The sequence below is a fragment of a genome, unplaced genomic scaffold, assembly GCF_019419815.1.
Source record: "Pyrus x bretschneideri cultivar Hongxiangsu unplaced genomic scaffold, Pyrus_bretschneideri_v1 Contig17, whole genome shotgun sequence".
NCBI classification, from domain to species: Eukaryota; Viridiplantae; Streptophyta; class Magnoliopsida; order Rosales; family Rosaceae; genus Pyrus; species Pyrus x bretschneideri.
In genome coordinates, this window is record NW_025999468.1 from 6595976 (window position 1) to 6614397 (window position 18422).

Genomic DNA, 18422 nt, shown 5'->3' on the forward strand with positions numbered 1-18422 from the left:
ACGCTTAGCTTGGATCCAAGTCAGGTGCCAACTTATTGTACAAACCACATTAGGTGATTCCAACTCGTAGGTGACATATGATTCGTCGCACAGCCTTCACGTGATCATAGCACTTGAGCGTACTTATTTACACCCAACCTGTCATACAGACCACATTAGGTGGTTCCGACTCCTGTGCTGGTTTAGTGTTGTACAGGTCACATTAGGTGACTCCGGCTGGCATATCACTTTTGCATTGATTTATATCACCTGACATACATATTTACTGCTGAGATAGTGACATGGCATATACCTGGTTTTTGTTGCTCTTAAACCTGATTTCTTTATACGTATGTAGTACTATTTTCTGGGAAATTATACATGTTTTACGATGAGGGGTTATTACTTTTGAAAACTAAAAAGGTTTTTAAAAGCTTTATTTTTTCCCACTCACGTTTTCTGTTTTGCACCCGTCCAGGTTCTGGTTAGACGTTTGTGTTGGTGGCTCACAAGGACTCTACGGTGGTTCTCACAGACTCCAAGTAATGTAGGGTTTTCTTTCATATCATGTATAATTAGTATTTAGTCTGCTGGACTGCACTTAGGTTATCTATGCTCTGAGGATGTGTATCCGTGCTTTAAACATCTTCACTTGCACTTTTATACTTACCTAGTGTAAATTAGTTAGCTTTGGTTTTTAATTACTCACATTTTTGTATCATTATCACTTCCACACTGCGCTCATGGCTACGTCACCCTCACATGACGGCCAACATGCCTTGATTTAGATAGAGGTGTGTCAGAATGCATATAGGCCTTTCAATTTTGTCTTTAATTGGTAGTGTGGCCTTTCAATTTTTTTCTTAATCTTCTTTGAATTTTAGTTATTTAAGTTTCTTACGCTCTTGAAGTTCATATGCGGAGGGCGTGAAAATTGAATTTTCTACAATACCTTTCACCCATTGTCTTTAATTTTTTTAATTATGCAATGTCTGTCACCTATCTAAATGCATAAATACTGCAATGCCTTCCCCCGTTGTATTTAATTCTTTAAGTTATTCTTCTAAATTATCTCTCATTTTCACTTGTTTCAATTTGCTTTGTGCACTAGAATCAGATGCCAACTTTTTAACTCACAAAAAAACAAGTGTATGTCATAACCCACCCAAAAAGAACAAGTGTATACCTAAGTCATACTAGATGTCCATGGAATAGGATGTAATTTGGATTAAAATGACGTATTTGACCGATCAATGTAATAGTCGTATGAGTTTATTTAACGAAAGATTAACGGAAGTTTGAATTTGGACCTCAATTGCTAACAAAGCTCACCACGAGAGTTTAATTAATAATTTTTTCACCACAAAAGTCACATTAAAAGTGACATGTCACCACAGAAACCATACAAAAAAATTGGCCTTAATAAAATTTGTGTGGATAATGGATCACGGATGACAATAAAAAATAGATTACAAACAGATTAATCGATCTTCACTTTCCCAGTGGACCCAAAAAAAGATTTCGCACTTCTCTTTGTCCTTAATAAATAAATCGGCTAAAGTGTTTGTACCCTATTTTTCAAGTTTTTTACTACGCATTTTGGCCGTGGGATGATAGAAAAACAAGTCAATTTTAATGGTATTTCAAGATATTATTTTTTGGATCAGGATAATTATCTTGAGAGATTATTAAAGGGCTATCTAAATTAGCTATTCTGATTGGATATGGTTGAGTTACACGAGATAAGAATTTCTCATCTCCTATTTTCTAATCCTTTTCTTCTTTCATTTCTTATTTAAATAGTTACAATTAAATCATGTTAATATTTTTTTAAGAGAAAAGGACCCAAAAAAAAAGAAGAGGAAAGAGATAAGAGAATCCAACTCCTTATCAGAAATCTTCGGGTTCGTGGTGAGGTGAGGTACGTAAGTGGTTGGAGAATGACTGGCATGTGGTAATCTTCTAACCGTCAACCACATGTTGATGGGATAAAACAATCATGGTTTGATAGAGCTCTTTGACGTGTGGGGTACATCTCCAATAGTTTGAAAATTACCATAAAGCTACGTTTAAAAGATGAAGATTTATGGCAGAAGGAGACCATTAGAGATGTGGTTTGATGGGTGTGGAATATCAAGAATATTTTGATATTTATCATGGGAGAGATGGGTGTAGCTTGAAAAACCTCCATACGGATTGATGGCCAGGAGTATGGAAAGAACGTAGCCTATAAATAGGAGGGACTCTGAAATATGAAAACTCTTCTAACTCAACAAATAAATTAAAACACTACATGAAAATTCTCGTTCTATATGAAATTCTTTTCACATCCCTAAGAAAAACACTAATTATCCTACACAAGTTCATTTTAGATAAATAAACAACACATACAATTTGGATAAGAAAACAAAAAACACAACAATTTGGACGAGAAAACACAATATGGATAAGAAAACATAAAACACAATTTGGATAAGAAAATAGCAGTGGAGCATGGTGCTCTTTGGATAAGAAAACAGAAAACACAATTTGGACAAGAAAACAGCAGTGAAGCATGGTGCTCTTTGGATAAGAAAACAACAATGGAGCATAGAGCACCTTCAGTTTGGATGCATAGGAGCACCTTCAGTTTGGATAAGTAAATAACACTACTTATAGGTTCGTTGATTATCCATCCAATTCTCAATCGACAAAGAGTTCTCAATTCTTTCTCATAAAAAGGTCGCTAAACTTCTTAGCGTAGTGAGGTGTCACTCAAGTTATTTCGTATTTAGCACATTGAACTTTTTATTGAACTTCGTAGTGAAAGGCAACCTTGTCTTTAGGTTTTAGCACCCAAGACTGAGATGCATTCCTTCCTCGACCATTGTCGCTCAAGTGTAGAAGTCAACAGCGCATTCAACACCACCACTACATCTATTCTACTCACCCAACCGAGTTTGTTTGCTAGTTGGCACGCTTGCATTCACAAAAATGATGTAGTTAGCTCATAGTTACTCGGCTGAGCACCACATAGGCTTTGTAATTTTTAGGGTCAACACAAACAGCTGAAAGCATATTTTTGACTTCCCAAAACACAAAGAACGAAACCATCTTCAATATTAATTGAGCGGTAGGTGGTCATTTAACTTTGCTCTACTCTCATTGTCCGTTGAATTAAAATCGAACAGTGAGTGACCACAATTTCATTTTACCATGTAAAATGGGACTGAACGTAATATCCTTCACATATTTATGAGTTTGATTACCAAAAATCATTATGTAATCACCATAACATGCTAAGAGATTAATCATTAGAGTGGTGCTATCCACACACCCCTTTCAATTTTTTGTCATCGAATCTAATAAATTGAAGAGGATCAAGACATTAATCTCTTTCTTTTAAATCGCAACCCCTCCAATGACCTCTCCCTCCAGTCCGTCGACTCCTAAAGCATCCTAATAGCATTAGACCAACATTGCTTTTGTGACAAATGTTAAGTTGAAGAATAATAATGTTAGGTAACTAAATTTGCAAGCTAAATAACATGTCACCAATAAAAAAGAAGTACGTTAATCAACACCAAGTAATAATCCAATCTTCAATTTTCGTGTCATCTAGTTTATAAAATTTAGTCCATAAATTTTGTTTCTCTAATATTACCCATAATATTATAGTTGCATTAGAATTTCAATTCTGAGATTGTTTATCAAACATCATTCTAGGTCTTTTTAGGGTTTTTCGTTATAGGTAAAACAAAATAATGATTGTTGCACCGTTCAACTAGGAGTAATGTTATACTTACCACATATTTGTATCATCTCTCTAATATAAGTAGGGCCCGTCAACGCAAGTAGACCACATCTTTATTAAAGAAATGATGCAAGTGATAGTAAAAGTAGTATTTTTGTTCAATTAATTCCGAAAAAGAAAAAGGCAGCCATGTGTCAACAAATTAAACTGGTGATTGGGGGAGCGACTGACTAGCATTGGTCTTAGGGCTCTCCAATGTTCTTCCAAGAATTGTCCCTACCACTGTATAAACCCAACAGGAAAGGATACTCTCTCCAGATCCCTTCCATCAAATCCACCTAATCCCTAAATTCGGACCCTTGAAATTTAATCAAACAGCTATAAACAGGAAACCTTTTTAAAAATTATAATAACTGTAATCGTTAGATTAAATTTCAAAAATCCGGATTTGAAAATTGAATGGATTTGATGGAAAGAATATGGAGAGGATCCCTTTCCAACCCAACACATGCGAATAATTCTTACTCCCTAGCGCAACATCAGGAGTGAGTCCCGCTGCCTTTTGTTTATTGATGAAAAAATCAACTCTCCTAATACCTTTTTGGTTGTTTTTTATTTTTTACCATTTCGATCAACGACTGCAAAATTACCAATAATTTTTTAATATTTTCGTCCCTATATTTAAGAATTCTACTATAGTAATCTCTTATTAGGGACAATATTCCTTGAGCGACCTAAATATCCCTTGAAGCCCCTAAAAAAGTCTTCAAAAGTGGTGGTAGAGACTCTAAAGTAGGATATCCTATTGCAGATGCTCTTGATCACTATCTCACTATACACACTACAAAAAAGTCATCACACACTTAATCGTTCTAAAAAGAGAAGAGGTCGTATTGACCACTATGGAGTAATTCTCCTTAAAAAACATCTACACAAAAAGCAACCAAATTGGAGATTATTTAGTTGTTCCCAAAACCAACGTTTACACATACAAATTACCAAACCATCTCCAAATTGATTAACATTTTTACAAAGACGATCTTTATATTGGGGTTCAGGAAATTATCAATTCCGAGTATGACGTGCATGGTGAACATTCGTTAATCACAACTGGAGTGGAGACAAGGAGATGCTACTGGGAATGCACCGAAGTATTGTTCATTTCTGTGCCTTCCTAAACAATTACACCCATTACAAACACAAAGTACGTCCCTGGAAAATATACATGCAAACCAAACACAACTGGAGAATATATACCTTGACTTTCTGCAGCTCATTTGTTTAGAGATGCACGACGCTTACTTTCTGTAGTCAAACCGGCCAACAAAATCCAAAAGAACCTGCTGCGTGCTCAACGAACTATTGGCTCCCCAGCAGCAGGACCCTAATTGAGTTCTGGTACTGGTGGAACTGCAAGGAAAGGAAACAATGTTTCAGGGTGGAGGAAAATACAATTCAGTAATCCTAAAGCCAGCCGAGCACGCAAGGGAACCAATGAGTGGCATGGTAGGGTACCTCTTTCATGATCTCCTCACATTTATGAGCTAATTCTTTCTGATCAGCTGCTCCAGCTTCTTTTATCGATGCTGTCTTTGAAGTGATAGAATCCACCTAACAATTGCAAAGGTTAAATATCAATTTGTACATGAGATTGAATGAGAGTAGCTCGCTATTTATAATCTAAAACGCAGAAAATACCTCTTCCACTGCAGCTTCAACAGCTTTTTGCCTTGCTTCTAGATCACGCCTCCTAGATTCCACCTCCAGCTCCACATTATTCAAATCTTTAGAAGCCTCCTCAAACTTTACATCTCTCTCTCTTTCTAGCTGCTTTTTTAATTCATTCAACTGTTCCACTGGAGAAAGACAAAAAGAGTTCTGAACTTTGTAGAACCGCTATCAATTTATCCCAACATTTATCACTATCTCCATTTTTTTCTTTAGATAAAAGTCCTATCGGTATGTTAGGAAAGAGATTCAATATAGTTTTGTGAATCTACCTTTTCCCTCCCGTTCAACCAGTTTGGCCTGAAGGGACTTGCTTACAGCTCCATCATCACTTAGTTTAGCTTTTACAGCCTTAACGTCTCTGTCGACTGATTTAGCAGAATTGACCTAATATTTAAACAATTGAACGTTTTGAAAGAATACATTTAAAGCAATGCCACTTGCACTGCATGAATAAGAATGTCGACAACGAAACTCCTTTATCACAAAGAATGTTTTCTCTCATGAATAGAAGACACTCTACAACAACGACTTCACATTATGAAGATCATTAAAGGATGCAAAATTAAGGTATGCATACCTGTTCCTGTATAGCCTGCATTTGGGCCAAGTGCTTTGACAATTTCTTAGAGACCTGACCAATAAAACTTTACAATGTTATATTATACTAAAGTATATCCTTTCATGGATGCCGCACCATGTTTTTTGATATATTTCTGGCATGCACACACATCAGCAATTACTAAATTACAAATTATTTTTTAGCATGTAATTTTCAGTTTTTGTATTGCTTCCATCAACTTACTAATTGCTTAAATTGCATCTTCGTGATCATCTATTTTCACCAAATCGTATCAGGACATATTGCATCATATATGGATCAAGACTGGGTGCCAGAGATCAATAGCATACTATTTGTAGATTCATGCAAAATAGTGGCTGTTTGTATTTTTATATGCTGGATTGAGAAAAGATGCAATCACGTAAGCATTTCCTCGAAGTTGTTAATGATTGGAGCTATTGATCACCACGCATACAATTTTATCTTTAATTTCAAAGCGTAAATCTTCTGTAATCAATAGTCATTTCTGACAAAAAATGTTGAATACCTACCTACATTAAAAGATTATAACATTTCTGGATATGCAAGATATCATCAGGATACAACTTTTGGTAGATACAGATAAAACACTGTTTATAACTTTACAGAATTGGATCAACAAATAAAAGGACAGAATGAAGAATTGTAACAAAAAATTACCTTTGTATAAACCTCATCAACAGCGGTCTTCTCCTCAAAAGATTGCTTCGCTGACCTTTCAGCATTTTTTGCCTCCTCACGAACTGATTTCTTCTCTTCTAAAGCCCTCTGTGAGCCCAAAAAACAAATCATTTCTTTTAGTTGCAAAACGAGCACAACTCTGGTGAGCAATCAATGAAAGAAAAGTAAAGAAACATTGACAAAATAATAGCCTTACTTTTACCTAGTAAGGTACAGAAACAAGTAATTTTAAACCCTCGTTAGGAAAACCCATAAGATGAAATCGAGTATCATAGGTAAACAGGAAACACAGCAAATACTTACAAAAAATTTCAAGTTAGAAAGTGAAAGGAGAACAGGGCTATAAGGGAGTCAAAAGGGTACAACGATTTATTTGTTATTAGCAGTTTTTGTAGAATTGTAATCGAATGGCAATCCAATTCGTGCAGGTATTATAAATATTCTGATTACAACAATTCTTCCAAAATGATTCCATGGCGAGCTGTGAAATATATTAGTGTGAAGGAAATTGAGGCTCCACACTAAAACCGATAGGCAATGGTGGAGTGGCCCAACTTCTTGTAAGCCCTTGCAAGGTTTATCTTGAAGAAAAAGTTACTCTATGTTGTACTACTTGCCAATATTTTTGCAATGGAATAAGACAAAAGTAGCAAAAATTACTTAATAATCTTATCTCAAATTCTTGCATCGCCTATCATGGTCAGTAACAAGTTAAGGTTGTCATATGGATCTCCAAAGCATGACCATATAAAATCTGCAAATTGCTTAACTACAGCAAATAAAAATAGAAAAACTTCATGAGCCTTGTAACACCTAGAGTAGGGATGCAATCAACAGGAATGTAGTAGTACTATTTGGTGAAATGTCATTCAGAAAATAGAACTTGAAGAGAAGATACCTGCAATTTATCTGGCGACTGAACAATTCTTGAGCGCAAATTTGCATTTTCTTGGACACTTTGTACCAAGGAAAACTCTGCACTCGAAACCTGTAGTAAAAGGAACAAACCAGAAGAATGATTACATACATTTATAATTAAATACATCTGCATAAAGAGTTGATCACAATAAATCAAAATTTAACACAGCATCATTTAAGAGAAAAAGAATTTTATTAAATGAGGAAACATTTACAAATAGAGAATAATCTCTGACAATGTTAGAGACTTGATACCATGTTCAACTGAAGAAAAGAAAATAAGCAGTGGGAGTAATTGTACTTTAAAAGGAAGTTTTAAAACATTTCTGTTGTATCCTTCTTCAATCCTAACACTTCGGAAGGATTGATCTACTCTCCCTCCTACATACATAAGGTTAGAGTTTTGGGGAGCAACCACATGCACACGCACCCACGGACAATGGAAACAGTTGCAGTTAAATCAGACAAATAGTATGCCCAATTTCAGTCAAATAAAGGGGCCCATCAAGAATAAGAAACCCAGGCTAACAAACACCAGAGTGGAAGATCATTAAATTACGTTTGGTGGATGTCACAAAGAGTAAAGAGGACCCGAGTAATTTTATTCTAATCTCAGACTTTACTTTATAGTTCTTTTAATGCCTGCCTGTGAATCTTTATAACAAAATAACTCACCTCTTAAATATGCTTCTCGTCAAATTCTTAACAATTCAACACTACCAATTACTTAATCTGCAGCAATTTCAAAAGCTAAACTACCAGGGTTTAAACTTTATTTGTGTATTTTTATGTTATTTAGAGCATATATGAGTTAGCCAAGCAGTCAATAATCTAACCTTTTCCTCTATTTCTCCGATCTTCTCCTTCAACTTCTGACGAGAAGTTCTCAGTGACTTTTGCTGATTGTTAAGGCCTGAAACGGTTTGGTGCAATTCTTTAACTTTTGCATCTACCTCTTGAACAAGAGGCAACTCCTTTTCTCTTGCTTCATTGTAGTCCGCAATCTCTGCATTCAACTACAACACAAAAATCTAGTGAAATTGACACATCTTCGACATTAAACCTTTTAGTTTATTAAAGGAACCTTTTTTTTATATTAAAGTTACCTGGGAAATCTTATCCTCCCATCCTTTGCGTCGCTCATCTATGTCAGTTAATTGATCCACGACTTGGGTAAGGATATTCATTTTTGTCTCTCTGATATGTAACATAAACAGCTATCATGTGTGAGAAGCAATTATGATAGAACTATTTAAACCAGACAGTTGAGCTTTTCATAAGTGAAACATGTTCTCTTTTCCATTATGTTCGAAATGGGAAGAACTATTGTCCTTCAGGAGAAGCTTGATTTGTGCTTCCTTGAAACGAATAACTAACAACACCAAATCTTACCTGTGAAGAGAGAAATTGAGAAGTGCACTGACAAAATATTCAGTCCGATCCGTCTCAGGTTTTACAAGATCTTTTAAGGTAAATCTCTTCGGACAATCTACTAAAGCCACCACTTCCTTGATTCTGTTGTATAGCTTCATGGTCCGGGCCGAGTCCATGTGAAAATCAGGGTTCTCGAGCTGCTCCAAGGCCGAAAACTCAACCTGCCCAAAATCTTCCCTGCATAAATCAGAAACCCCATGAAGGTTTGAAGCTCAGACTCTCGCTTCTCCAGTACCAAATATAAAATTTTGAAAAAACATAAGCCGCTGTTTGATTCATTTTGTTAGTTACCAAACGAGTTCACAATTTAAAATAAAAATTAAAAATTGAAAACAAAATGGTTATCAAACGGCTCCTAAACATAATCGATTATGCTTCGAACATGCATCAAACCGGGTCCAAACCCATCTCTTTAACTACTGAAAATACGAAAAATTACTGGAAAATGCAAATCCCCATTTACCCATTGACATTTAAAAACACGAAAATTAGGGATTTGAATTTCTAACGGAATGGAAAAATTAGCGGGAAATTGAGGGTATAAGGAGAGAGAAGTACTCGTGGAAGAAGTCGAGGGAGACGAGGATGCGGGTGTAGAGGTCGGCGACGAAATCAGGGTTGGGGTTGACGAGATCGCGGTCGGAAATAGCGACGATGTGAGCGTCAGCGAGGATTGTGACGATGTCGGAGCGAGTAAGCTTCGGGTACTCAAACTTCGACATTTCTTTCCCTCCCTAAATCTTTCACAAACTTGGTACTGGCGGCGAGTGGCGACGGAAGAAAAGGCTCAAGGGATAGAAAGCGGAAATGGAACTGAATATTTTCCCGCTCCTTCGGATACTTGAAAATTCTTGTTTTTTTTTTTTTTTTTTTTTTATATTATTATTTTTTATGGGCCCGTTTGATGAACAACTGTTTTACATTTCCAACCAGAAAAACAAAAAATTAGATATCGTTTATAACCATTGAATTTTGATACACCGTAAAAATAAAATAATTATCAACTGGCTACTTAGAAAAAAAGAAATTTATGAGTCGAATGCAAATTTGAAGAATGAAATGGCACGTGGCAAAGAGTGTTGTATTTTTTCATAATGTAAATTTGAAGTTACAGAATGAAAGAACATACAACAAGAAGTGTTGTAGTTTTTGGAATTCGGATGAAATTTTGGTTAATATCTTTTTATTCTGTCTAAAAATCTTTAGCTTCATTGATTAGAAAATTTTCAGTGTGTCCAGAACATGAGTTATTACACACCATGTATGTCATCAAACAATTGGAGGAAATTTTTTTCCATGTTTCCCTCCTAACATGTGACATATCATTCCATGTTTCGAGCACACTGAAAAATCTCTCCTATTAATTAACAATTTGTTTGGCAACATAACCACTAGGGGTGCCACAATCGAACTGAACTGAAGTTACCAAACCGAACCGAAGTTCCTGAACCACCAAATTCTTGTCGACTGTGGAGGCACAGCACCAGAGACAAGTGATGGTAAAACAAGCATTGCTTAGTGCGAAAACATTTTGGTCATGCGCGCACACATCTGAACGTAAACCCGGCTTATAAACACGACACATTCCGAACAAAAACCGCCCGGCTTATAAACACGACACGTTCCGAACAAAAACCTTCATCCATGTAAACAGAAAACACGATGCAAAGATAGCAAATATTGATCATGAACCACAGGAAACCAGAACATTCACTATGAACACAGCGGAAGTCAATAGGTACGATTATCCAATTCTATATATACTATATGAGAAGTGTCGATACCTTTGTTACTTTGAAGCAAACCTACAATTATCGTTTTTACATGTTGAGTGTCGCCAACAAGCAGGTCAGTGTGCAGCTGTGTTTTCTTTTTCTTTCTTGAATTCTGTCCAGATACAAGTGAAAAGCTATCTTCTACGTAATGAAATAGGAAACGGAAACCAAGATTATCGTGATTCCTCAACCGGAACTGTTGAGTAGGTACACGTGTAACTCTCCACAGTGCCATCACTCTCCACCGTGCCATCTTTCTTCCTAAAATTAGTCCACGAAATCTTCCAAACCTTGAGCAGACTTTGCCTGCACATTGTCTCATGTTAGTAAACTTTTACAAGGGTCAAATCAAATGAGTACATAACCAGGTAGGTATTTAAATGAACGTATGGTGTTTGGGGCTATCAGAACATTTCCTTTGCAGTTCCAAATAGAATCAACCCTGACGGAACAATACTCGGAAAACAAAACAAAAAACAAAAAAGAAACTGCATCAGCTGAAAATATAAGTAAACATATTGTACATTTATGTCTGGTTCTCCCAAATATATCAGACCAATCTAGCAGAAAGGCATGTTTTAACGACAGATTTGACTTGCCAATTAAGGCACCATCAATTTTCAGTAAATTTGAAAGAATGATTTGTTTGAACCATCCCATGGCGGTGTTCAACTCCACAAATATAAAAAACCAGAGATGACATCAGGCCATATGCACCAGTAACGAGTGTGTGACAGGGAAGGCAAATAAATATCGTAGATGTGGAAGCATCTAAGCATGATATAGTCACTTTTATAAATTTAATATGCACATGTATGTAGAATGTGCATCCAAGCTAAACAGATGCGGAAAAGTTCAACCAATTCCATCATGATGCTTACTTTTACGACACCTCATGTATCAATACATGAAACAAAAATTTCTTTAACTTAAAAGGGATAATAAGATATACCTCTCTGGTTCAACAGTCCTCTTTGCAAGCATAAGTGTCAAGAATACAGGAACCATTGCAGCGCACAAATGCTTAAGGGTGTGCCCGCTGACAATATGATGAGTCCAATCGTAGATCACTTTATCAGCAGCTTCTTCCACCTTAGCTAAAAGATAAAATCCTGCAATAACGGGAAGATTTCATAACTAACACAGTAAAAACGGTACAAAATTTTAGAAAATCACAAAGGAACATAGAAACAAACCTGCTGCCCAAAGCCAATATGTGGAATGAGTGTACATTGGGGGCAACAAGATAGCCATCAGAGGAATGGCAATGCAAGGAAGAAACTGGACCATAGCATATGGACGGAGGTCATCAAAGAACCTGTGGAAGGAAATTACGGAAATTATTTTTGATATAAGGGTACACCATAGACTCCCAAATATGTCTGTATTCAGCCTCAGTCGAAAAGTGATATAAGTACCAAGAGCCTATTTCTCTCATAACTATACAATCCCAATTTCACTGCGTGCCAATAAAACAGCATACAAAAGCCAAACACTCATTTTGTACGGAAAACTAGCCATACTCCAGAAAGTATACTTCAGTACATAAAATGAAGGAATCCAGGTGATAACAATAGAAATAGAGCTCAAGAAAAAGTAATCATTATCACCAAAGGAAATTAAGTACCAAAGGAAATTAAGTATGGTGCTTGCCTCCAATACAATATGCTGATTACACCCGCCAAAAGTAGAGGTATGATGGAAATTGTTCCCTTCCACTCATCAATCCTTTCAATGATAAAGATTGCAATGATCGATGTGAATGCAATTGTCATCTACAGTTGTTATGAAGAAAAAAATATAATTTTAATCGATGTAAAGTATGACATCTTAACAGCAGTTGATATTCACTGATCAAAAAATGAAAAAATTAGTTGATACTATATAACAGCTGTATTCCATTGCAAAACCAAACTCACTGGCAGTCGGTCCCACACTAGACGGGCATCATTTGGCTTCAGGTGATAGTATGATGATCCAATTCCAACAGCAGCTACACCGATGTAAAAGCATGTCCAACCCCAAAGCTCTCCTTGCAAGCTATTTTAAAAAAAAACAAAAAATTATCACCAATCGTACAATAAAGCTTTTACTCCATTAAGGCATTGTAATTTGCCCGAATCAAAGAACCACAGTACCTGAACTTGAAATAATCCTTGTAATAGCAGAGGAAAAGACCGATGAGACCAATAACAAGAAAAGGAAAATTTGAAACCACATTAAGTGTATTTGGAATACCTGGAAATGAAATGAATATCTCAGTTTGAGTACAATGGAGAAAAAAGATCAAAGGCATTAAATAATGATCAAGCTTAAAGGATGGTGAGACTTAACATATCCTAGAATAAGTTAGCTTAAAGAATGGTGTGACTTAACATATCCTAGAATAAGTTAAAGTAGTACGTTTGCCAATACCCAAGTGACTCGCAAGCGTAACACAAGGTCATGAGTTCATAAGTTAAAGTAGTGTGTTTAGTATCAGTTATACTAAAATCTTTCTTTCGCACACAACCCAATAAATCACAGTAGAACCAAACGCACCTTAAAAATAACAAAACTCTATTACAAATTCAAATTACTATCAAATTCGAAGTATGAATCATAATCAACATTTCAGTTTGACTCTGAGCTGTTGACTAAAACCTTATCAAATCAACCTAGAAAATCAGTCCGAATTTGAAACGGGAAAAGAAAAATTACTAACAAATCCCAATTTTCAGTCATCTCTCACGAATTTCTATTCTGCACTAACTACAGGTTCATGACTTTGCTCATAGTCATACATGTTATGATTTAATCCTAAAAGCCTAGATCCATTATGCACCGCTTAGCTTAGCCACTGCCTTGCAATTTCCAGCGTTCATTACGACATAAGCACGGATTGCAAATTCTAATTTTTCCATTACCATATATTTACAAAATAACTACATTTCGCTAATCAGAAAATTTAAACAAAAAATGAAATTGTGAATCTTTACCAAATATTTCACTAATTAGAGTACTTTATCAGAAACCCATCTACTTCCACAAACTAATTTCAATCTCAACCAAATTTTGATTGCCTCCACAATACCCTAAACAAAACCCTCTTCTGATTACAAAAAGGGGCAAAATTAACATTCAATTTCCAATCTCAGAACGAGCTAGTATATGAAATCACAAATGGATAGAGATACAGAGCACGAACACTGCAGTGTGTGTGTGTGTGTGTGTGTGTGTAACTAAATTGAGAGAGAGAGATACCGAAAAACTCGCGTTGGTCAGCGAAATCGTGGTAAGCCTGAGACTGGGGGATGGCAGGAGTGACGATCATCAACACCACAAAGCAAAGAATGGCTACTCCCCAAGCGTACACTGTCCTCTTCTTCATCTTCCTCCTCTTCTCTGGTTCTCCAATCGTCCCCTCCAAATTTACAGTGTTTGGTTCCCTTGGTCTTTTCGTCTCGATATATTACGATATAATAAACAGAATTTTAACGAAAAATTCCAGTATGGTTACTTAAAAATCACGTCACTAAAATGTCAATCTTGATATAAAAGCTAATTGAGTAATGGTCCTGAATTTTTGCTCAATTAATGTTTTGATCTTTGAAACTAAATATTTATTAGTATTGATTCCAGAATTTGTTATAACGTGGAGCAATTATTCTTTTGGCTAACTCTGGTAGAACTTTCATCCAAAATAAAAAGGTTTAAAGGGACAAAAAATGAATGAAAATTCTAATGAAGTTAGATAAAAGGGCCACTGCTACACATTATAATAAAGAATGATTATATTCACTCACCCCAAATTACTTTTCCCATATTTTTTAATTTTTTAATATTTTCTACATACTATTAACACTTGATAAAAAATATTAAAAATTAAAAGAATGTGGAAAAAATAATTTGAAGTATGTAAATATAATCTCCCTATAATAAAATCATGACTAATACTGACAAATTTTTAGTTCATTGACCAAAGCTCTAATTGGGCCAAAATTCAAGAGCTATTGCTTCAATTTCTCATATAATAACGATGGGAACCAGTACCATTTAATACCAATGTCATTTTGCATAATTAATTACACTATAATTGTCACTTATATCATGGTCTGGTGGTATTACCCTTCACTTGTAAATGAGAGATCTTTGGTCCGAATATCGTGGATGACAATTCGATGCCAAATTAGGTTGCCTATTATGTGGCTTCTGAACTCCCATATCCCCTAGTGTAAAATATATTGTTCTACTAAAAAAAATTACATTACTATAATTATGCATACTTAGAGTACAAATATGAACGATTATAGTGTAATCCTACTATTGTCATTCAGACGTTGAATGTTAACATCATGTTGTAACACCACTATAATATTGTGTAATTTCATGACACCTCCTAGTATTAACTTACTTCTATGCTATAATATGACGTCCATGATATAATAATCATCAACATTGGTATTGTAATTTAATCACATTTAAGTATAATAATCTACCTTGACATTGTAAGGGACATCTACAACGAGCGACTTGGTCATAATAATAATAATAAAAGGGATGTGCTATCTACACATCATATTTTACTTCTCACATATTGCTTGATAATTTTTGTTTGTTGATCTTTTTTAATTCATTCGATCCGACGGTTGAAAATTAAAAAGATGTGTGAGAAGTAAAATAGAATGTGTGAATATCACATCCCATGATAAAATCATTACGTCTTGTAATTCGGACATTGTATGCTAGTAGTAATCTACACATATGTTGTAAAAAGACATACATGGTGTAAACATCAAAGTCGGTAGCATAACTTTAACAAACAATATTATCTATACTAAAAAAGTAGGAGAGTGAGCTAACCCTCACAATGGGCTAGCAATAATGTAGTTTAAATTTGCATTTAGCGAGAATCGAACATAAGCCTCTCACTCAAAAGTGAAGAAGAATACCACTAGACTGTAATACTAAATGTCAATAAACCTATTTTTTTAAAAGTAAACAGTACCGAAAGATTTTCGTTAAAGTTCCCTTAACTTTTCCATTACATTTTTAACTTTTTTTGTTTTCTTTTAAAAAAAGGGATAGGTGGCGAATCATTGTTATCCACTCCTTTCAGATCCAGAGAAGGCTAGTTAGAGGTTGCACCCTACTTATGGCTACTATCAAGCAAATTCACTGCGTGCCAAGTATCGAATCCATGACCTCCCATTATTTTCTTTAGGAAGCTGTTATTCTCACTTTTTCATTGGACCACTTGTCATGGTTAAAAATCTGAAAGATGTTGGCATAACTAATTTTTTAGTTATCATATGAAATGAAAATAAGAAATTAAACTAATACAATAATGCTTAACGCATGGCAAGTTGTGAATGGTTTGCTAGTGTCATTCTAACTCAGTGGTAAGTTAAGCCCCAGACAAATGTTTTTTATCTTCCTCTTTTTTTCTCTCTATAAAGAAGTCAACACAAAATACTAACGTGACTCAATCATAACTGTTCAAATAGGATGAGACTGAATGTGAGGGAAATTTGGATCCCTTCTAAACTTCCACTTGGAAGCCACATATATTTTTTTTTTTAAGCCAGGACACCAACTTTGACGAAATTAACAGAATCTAAACAAAGTGAGATGATATCGAGTTCCAGAGAGTAATGCAAAAAGTAAGTCATTAGAATTTTAAAGGGCCGATTAAAATTCCATAAAAAAAAAAAAAAAAAGCAAATAGTTGTCAGGAGCACCCTAAGCAATTCTTCTTCTTAAGTAATTGTGGTGTATACTTTGTTATGCATGATTCTTGCTATGCTGTGATGTGCTGTGTTGGTGTGTTGTTGGATGTTTCCAAATGGAATCAATCCAAAAGCCTGTTGTTTCAAAGGAGAAGATGGAGCTCAAAGTCCCTCTTATCTCAAATTGCCTACACAAAATAACAACGGTGTAGTATGGGAAATGATTTTTGCACAATATTTTTATTCACCTTCCGCACAATCTTCATTTGTTTTTAATAATTGGATTGAACAAATAAAAGACCCGGAAGCCAAAATTTAGAGGGGCATGCAAAAATTACCCCCCTTTGAGATTTGGTCAACATGGGTTCTATAAATATGATTGGAACCTCGCCCGATGTGCTGAAATCAACCCTGAATATCATTTTGCTTCCACTTGTCAATAAGATCGATGTTGGAGGAATAGCCAGTAAATTAGGTTATGTATTTAGTTCATTTAGGATATGTTTGTTGCACCGGACAATCTCGGACTGGACTAAGTTCAGCGATTAAGTTGAACTGGCTTAGAATAGACTAAGCTAGACTAACTTAGTAATGCGTTTAGTGCAGTATCGGACTACAAACAAGATAATAAAAAGTAATTCTTTTTTTTTCTTTTTCTTTTGTCTTTTTCTATTCTAGAACTATCTCCCTCTCACATGAAACTTTTCTCTTCCTTCTCCCTTTACCTCTTTTCCCGTCAAACCCCATCTCCTGCTTCTAATGAATCACAAAACATAAAGCCCAAATTTTACAAGTTTCTCATAGATCACAATATTCAAATACCAAATTTCACAACTTCCTACTAAATTTCACAAGTTTCTCAGCTTCTTCCCCACCACCAACAAAAACCCTAACTAGTACTTGGGCATTTGGTATGCTTTCACATGCGAATGCTAAGATCGACGTTGAGCTTCTGGTGATTGTCGTCTGGTGGTGGTCTGGTGGTTGCAGTTGAGCAAGATGAGGAGAAAGGGAGAGAGTGTTAATGGTTTGATGGTGTTTCTAGCCGGAGAGAGGACATAGCAGAGACAAATCCAAGGTCTTATAGCTAGTCCCATGGTTTTTTGGCAGACTCGCTAAGAACCTCTAGCGACCCTATTAGTCTGGGCAAGTCCAGGCTAATTCCATTAACGTTTGTCTTGCGTGGTAACAAATATGGGACTGGACTAATAGTTACTCCAGTCTAATCCAGTTGCTAGTGAAGGCAAACAAACGCCCCTTAATGCCATGGTAGTGGAGTACTTGAGGGCCATGACTTCTGGACTTTTTGGAGGCCTATATAAGAGGGATAAGTACCTCTTGTAAAGAGTCGGATTCAAAAAAGAAAGAAGGATTACACTATTACTAAGCACTTCTCTTGTAACACATATCAGATATATACGTAGCCTTATAGTAGATGTAGCCCATTTTCAAAGGTGAACCATTTAATTCTCATTTTCTATCATTTAAAGTCATTGTCCCAAGGCCATCAATGGTTGACCATATTGGCCTTTGTTGACCTATTAATTTTGAGCGTTAACAAATGTGAAGCTCTCCAAGTGTTGAGCCTCTTAGAGTATCTCATTGATACACTAGTAACTGATGATGGAGTGATTGATTTAAATGGGACATCAATATCCCTCACTTTGATCAATAGGGTTTAGGCGGCACAAATGTATGTTTGGCTTAATTTTTCTCTCTTTTCTCAAAAGACAAAACTGAGTGCACTTAGCATTAGGGACATATGAGAGGAACACAAGGGGTATATATAGGCCCCGTAGCTGCACCTTTTAGGGTTTTGACGCCATGAGCTTAGTCCGTGCGACACACCTGTTTCACTTGCCCAC

At 35.7% G+C, this 18422-nt stretch overlaps 2 protein-coding genes across 3 annotated transcripts; both read right to left on the minus strand.

The window, feature by feature from the left end:
* Nucleotides 1-4641: 4641 nt before the first annotated feature.
* On the minus strand, nucleotides 4642-10185 carry LOC103946299 (kinetochore protein NUF2 homolog). 2 transcript variants are annotated; one of them, XR_007257374.1, is made up of 12 exons: nucleotides 9633-10185; nucleotides 9033-9251; nucleotides 8747-8837; nucleotides 8477-8656; nucleotides 7621-7710; nucleotides 6702-6809; nucleotides 6021-6074; nucleotides 5713-5827; nucleotides 5411-5568; nucleotides 5228-5323; nucleotides 4970-5122; nucleotides 4642-4886 (listed from the first exon to the last, which is right to left on the minus strand). XR_007257374.1 is itself a non-coding variant. In XM_009356954.3 (11 exons), the coding sequence occupies exons 1-11, from the start codon at nucleotides 9794-9796 to the stop codon at nucleotides 5072-5074; spliced, it is 1326 nt and encodes a 441-aa protein (XP_009355229.2). In that variant the 5' UTR covers nucleotides 9797-10184; the 3' UTR covers nucleotides 4642-5071. The 2 variants fall into 2 exon arrangements, 1 of the variants encoding a protein (XP_009355229.2); XM_009356954.3 differs by having other exon boundaries at nucleotides 4642-5122; nucleotides 9633-10184.
* Nucleotides 10186-10761: 576 nt separating this feature from the next.
* LOC103946300 lies at nucleotides 10762-14271 on the minus strand. Its single transcript, XM_009356955.3, has 7 exons — nucleotides 14093-14271; nucleotides 12988-13087; nucleotides 12769-12889; nucleotides 12503-12624; nucleotides 12046-12167; nucleotides 11802-11961; nucleotides 10762-11155 (listed from the first exon to the last, which is right to left on the minus strand). Exons 1-7 carry the CDS (start codon nucleotides 14217-14219, stop codon nucleotides 11023-11025), a joined length of 885 nt encoding a protein of 294 aa, XP_009355230.1. The 5' UTR covers nucleotides 14220-14271; the 3' UTR covers nucleotides 10762-11022.
* Nucleotides 14272-18422: the final 4151 nt, after the last annotated feature.

What these genes read in the sequence shown, in the direction of transcription:
- LOC103946299 (XM_009356954.3), bottom strand. Translation starts at nt 9,796, where the DNA reads ATGTCGAAGTTTGAGTACCCGAAGCTTACTCGCTCCGACATCGTCACA. An exon ending in TCCCTCGACTTCTTCCACGA is followed by an intron (nt 9,252 to 9,632) that starts GTACTTCTCTCT and finishes TGATTTATGCAG; the next exon opens with GGAAGATTTTGGGCAGGTTG. An exon ending in AGTCGCCAGATAAATTGCAG is followed by an intron (nt 6,810 to 7,620) that starts GTATCTTCTCTT and finishes TTGGGCTCACAG; the next exon opens with AGGGCTTTAGAAGAGAAGAA.
- LOC103946300 (XM_009356955.3), bottom strand. Translation starts at nt 14,219, where the DNA reads ATGAAGAAGAGGACAGTGTACGCTTGGGGAGTAGCCATTCTTTGCTTT. An exon ending in TGACCAACGCGAGTTTTTCG is followed by an intron (nt 13,088 to 14,092) that starts GTATCTCTCTCT and finishes TTTCATTTCCAG; the next exon opens with GTATTCCAAATACACTTAAT. An exon ending in AGGACTGTTGAACCAGAGAG is followed by an intron (nt 11,156 to 11,801) that starts GTATATCTTATT and finishes GACAATGTGCAG; the next exon opens with GCAAAGTCTGCTCAAGGTTT.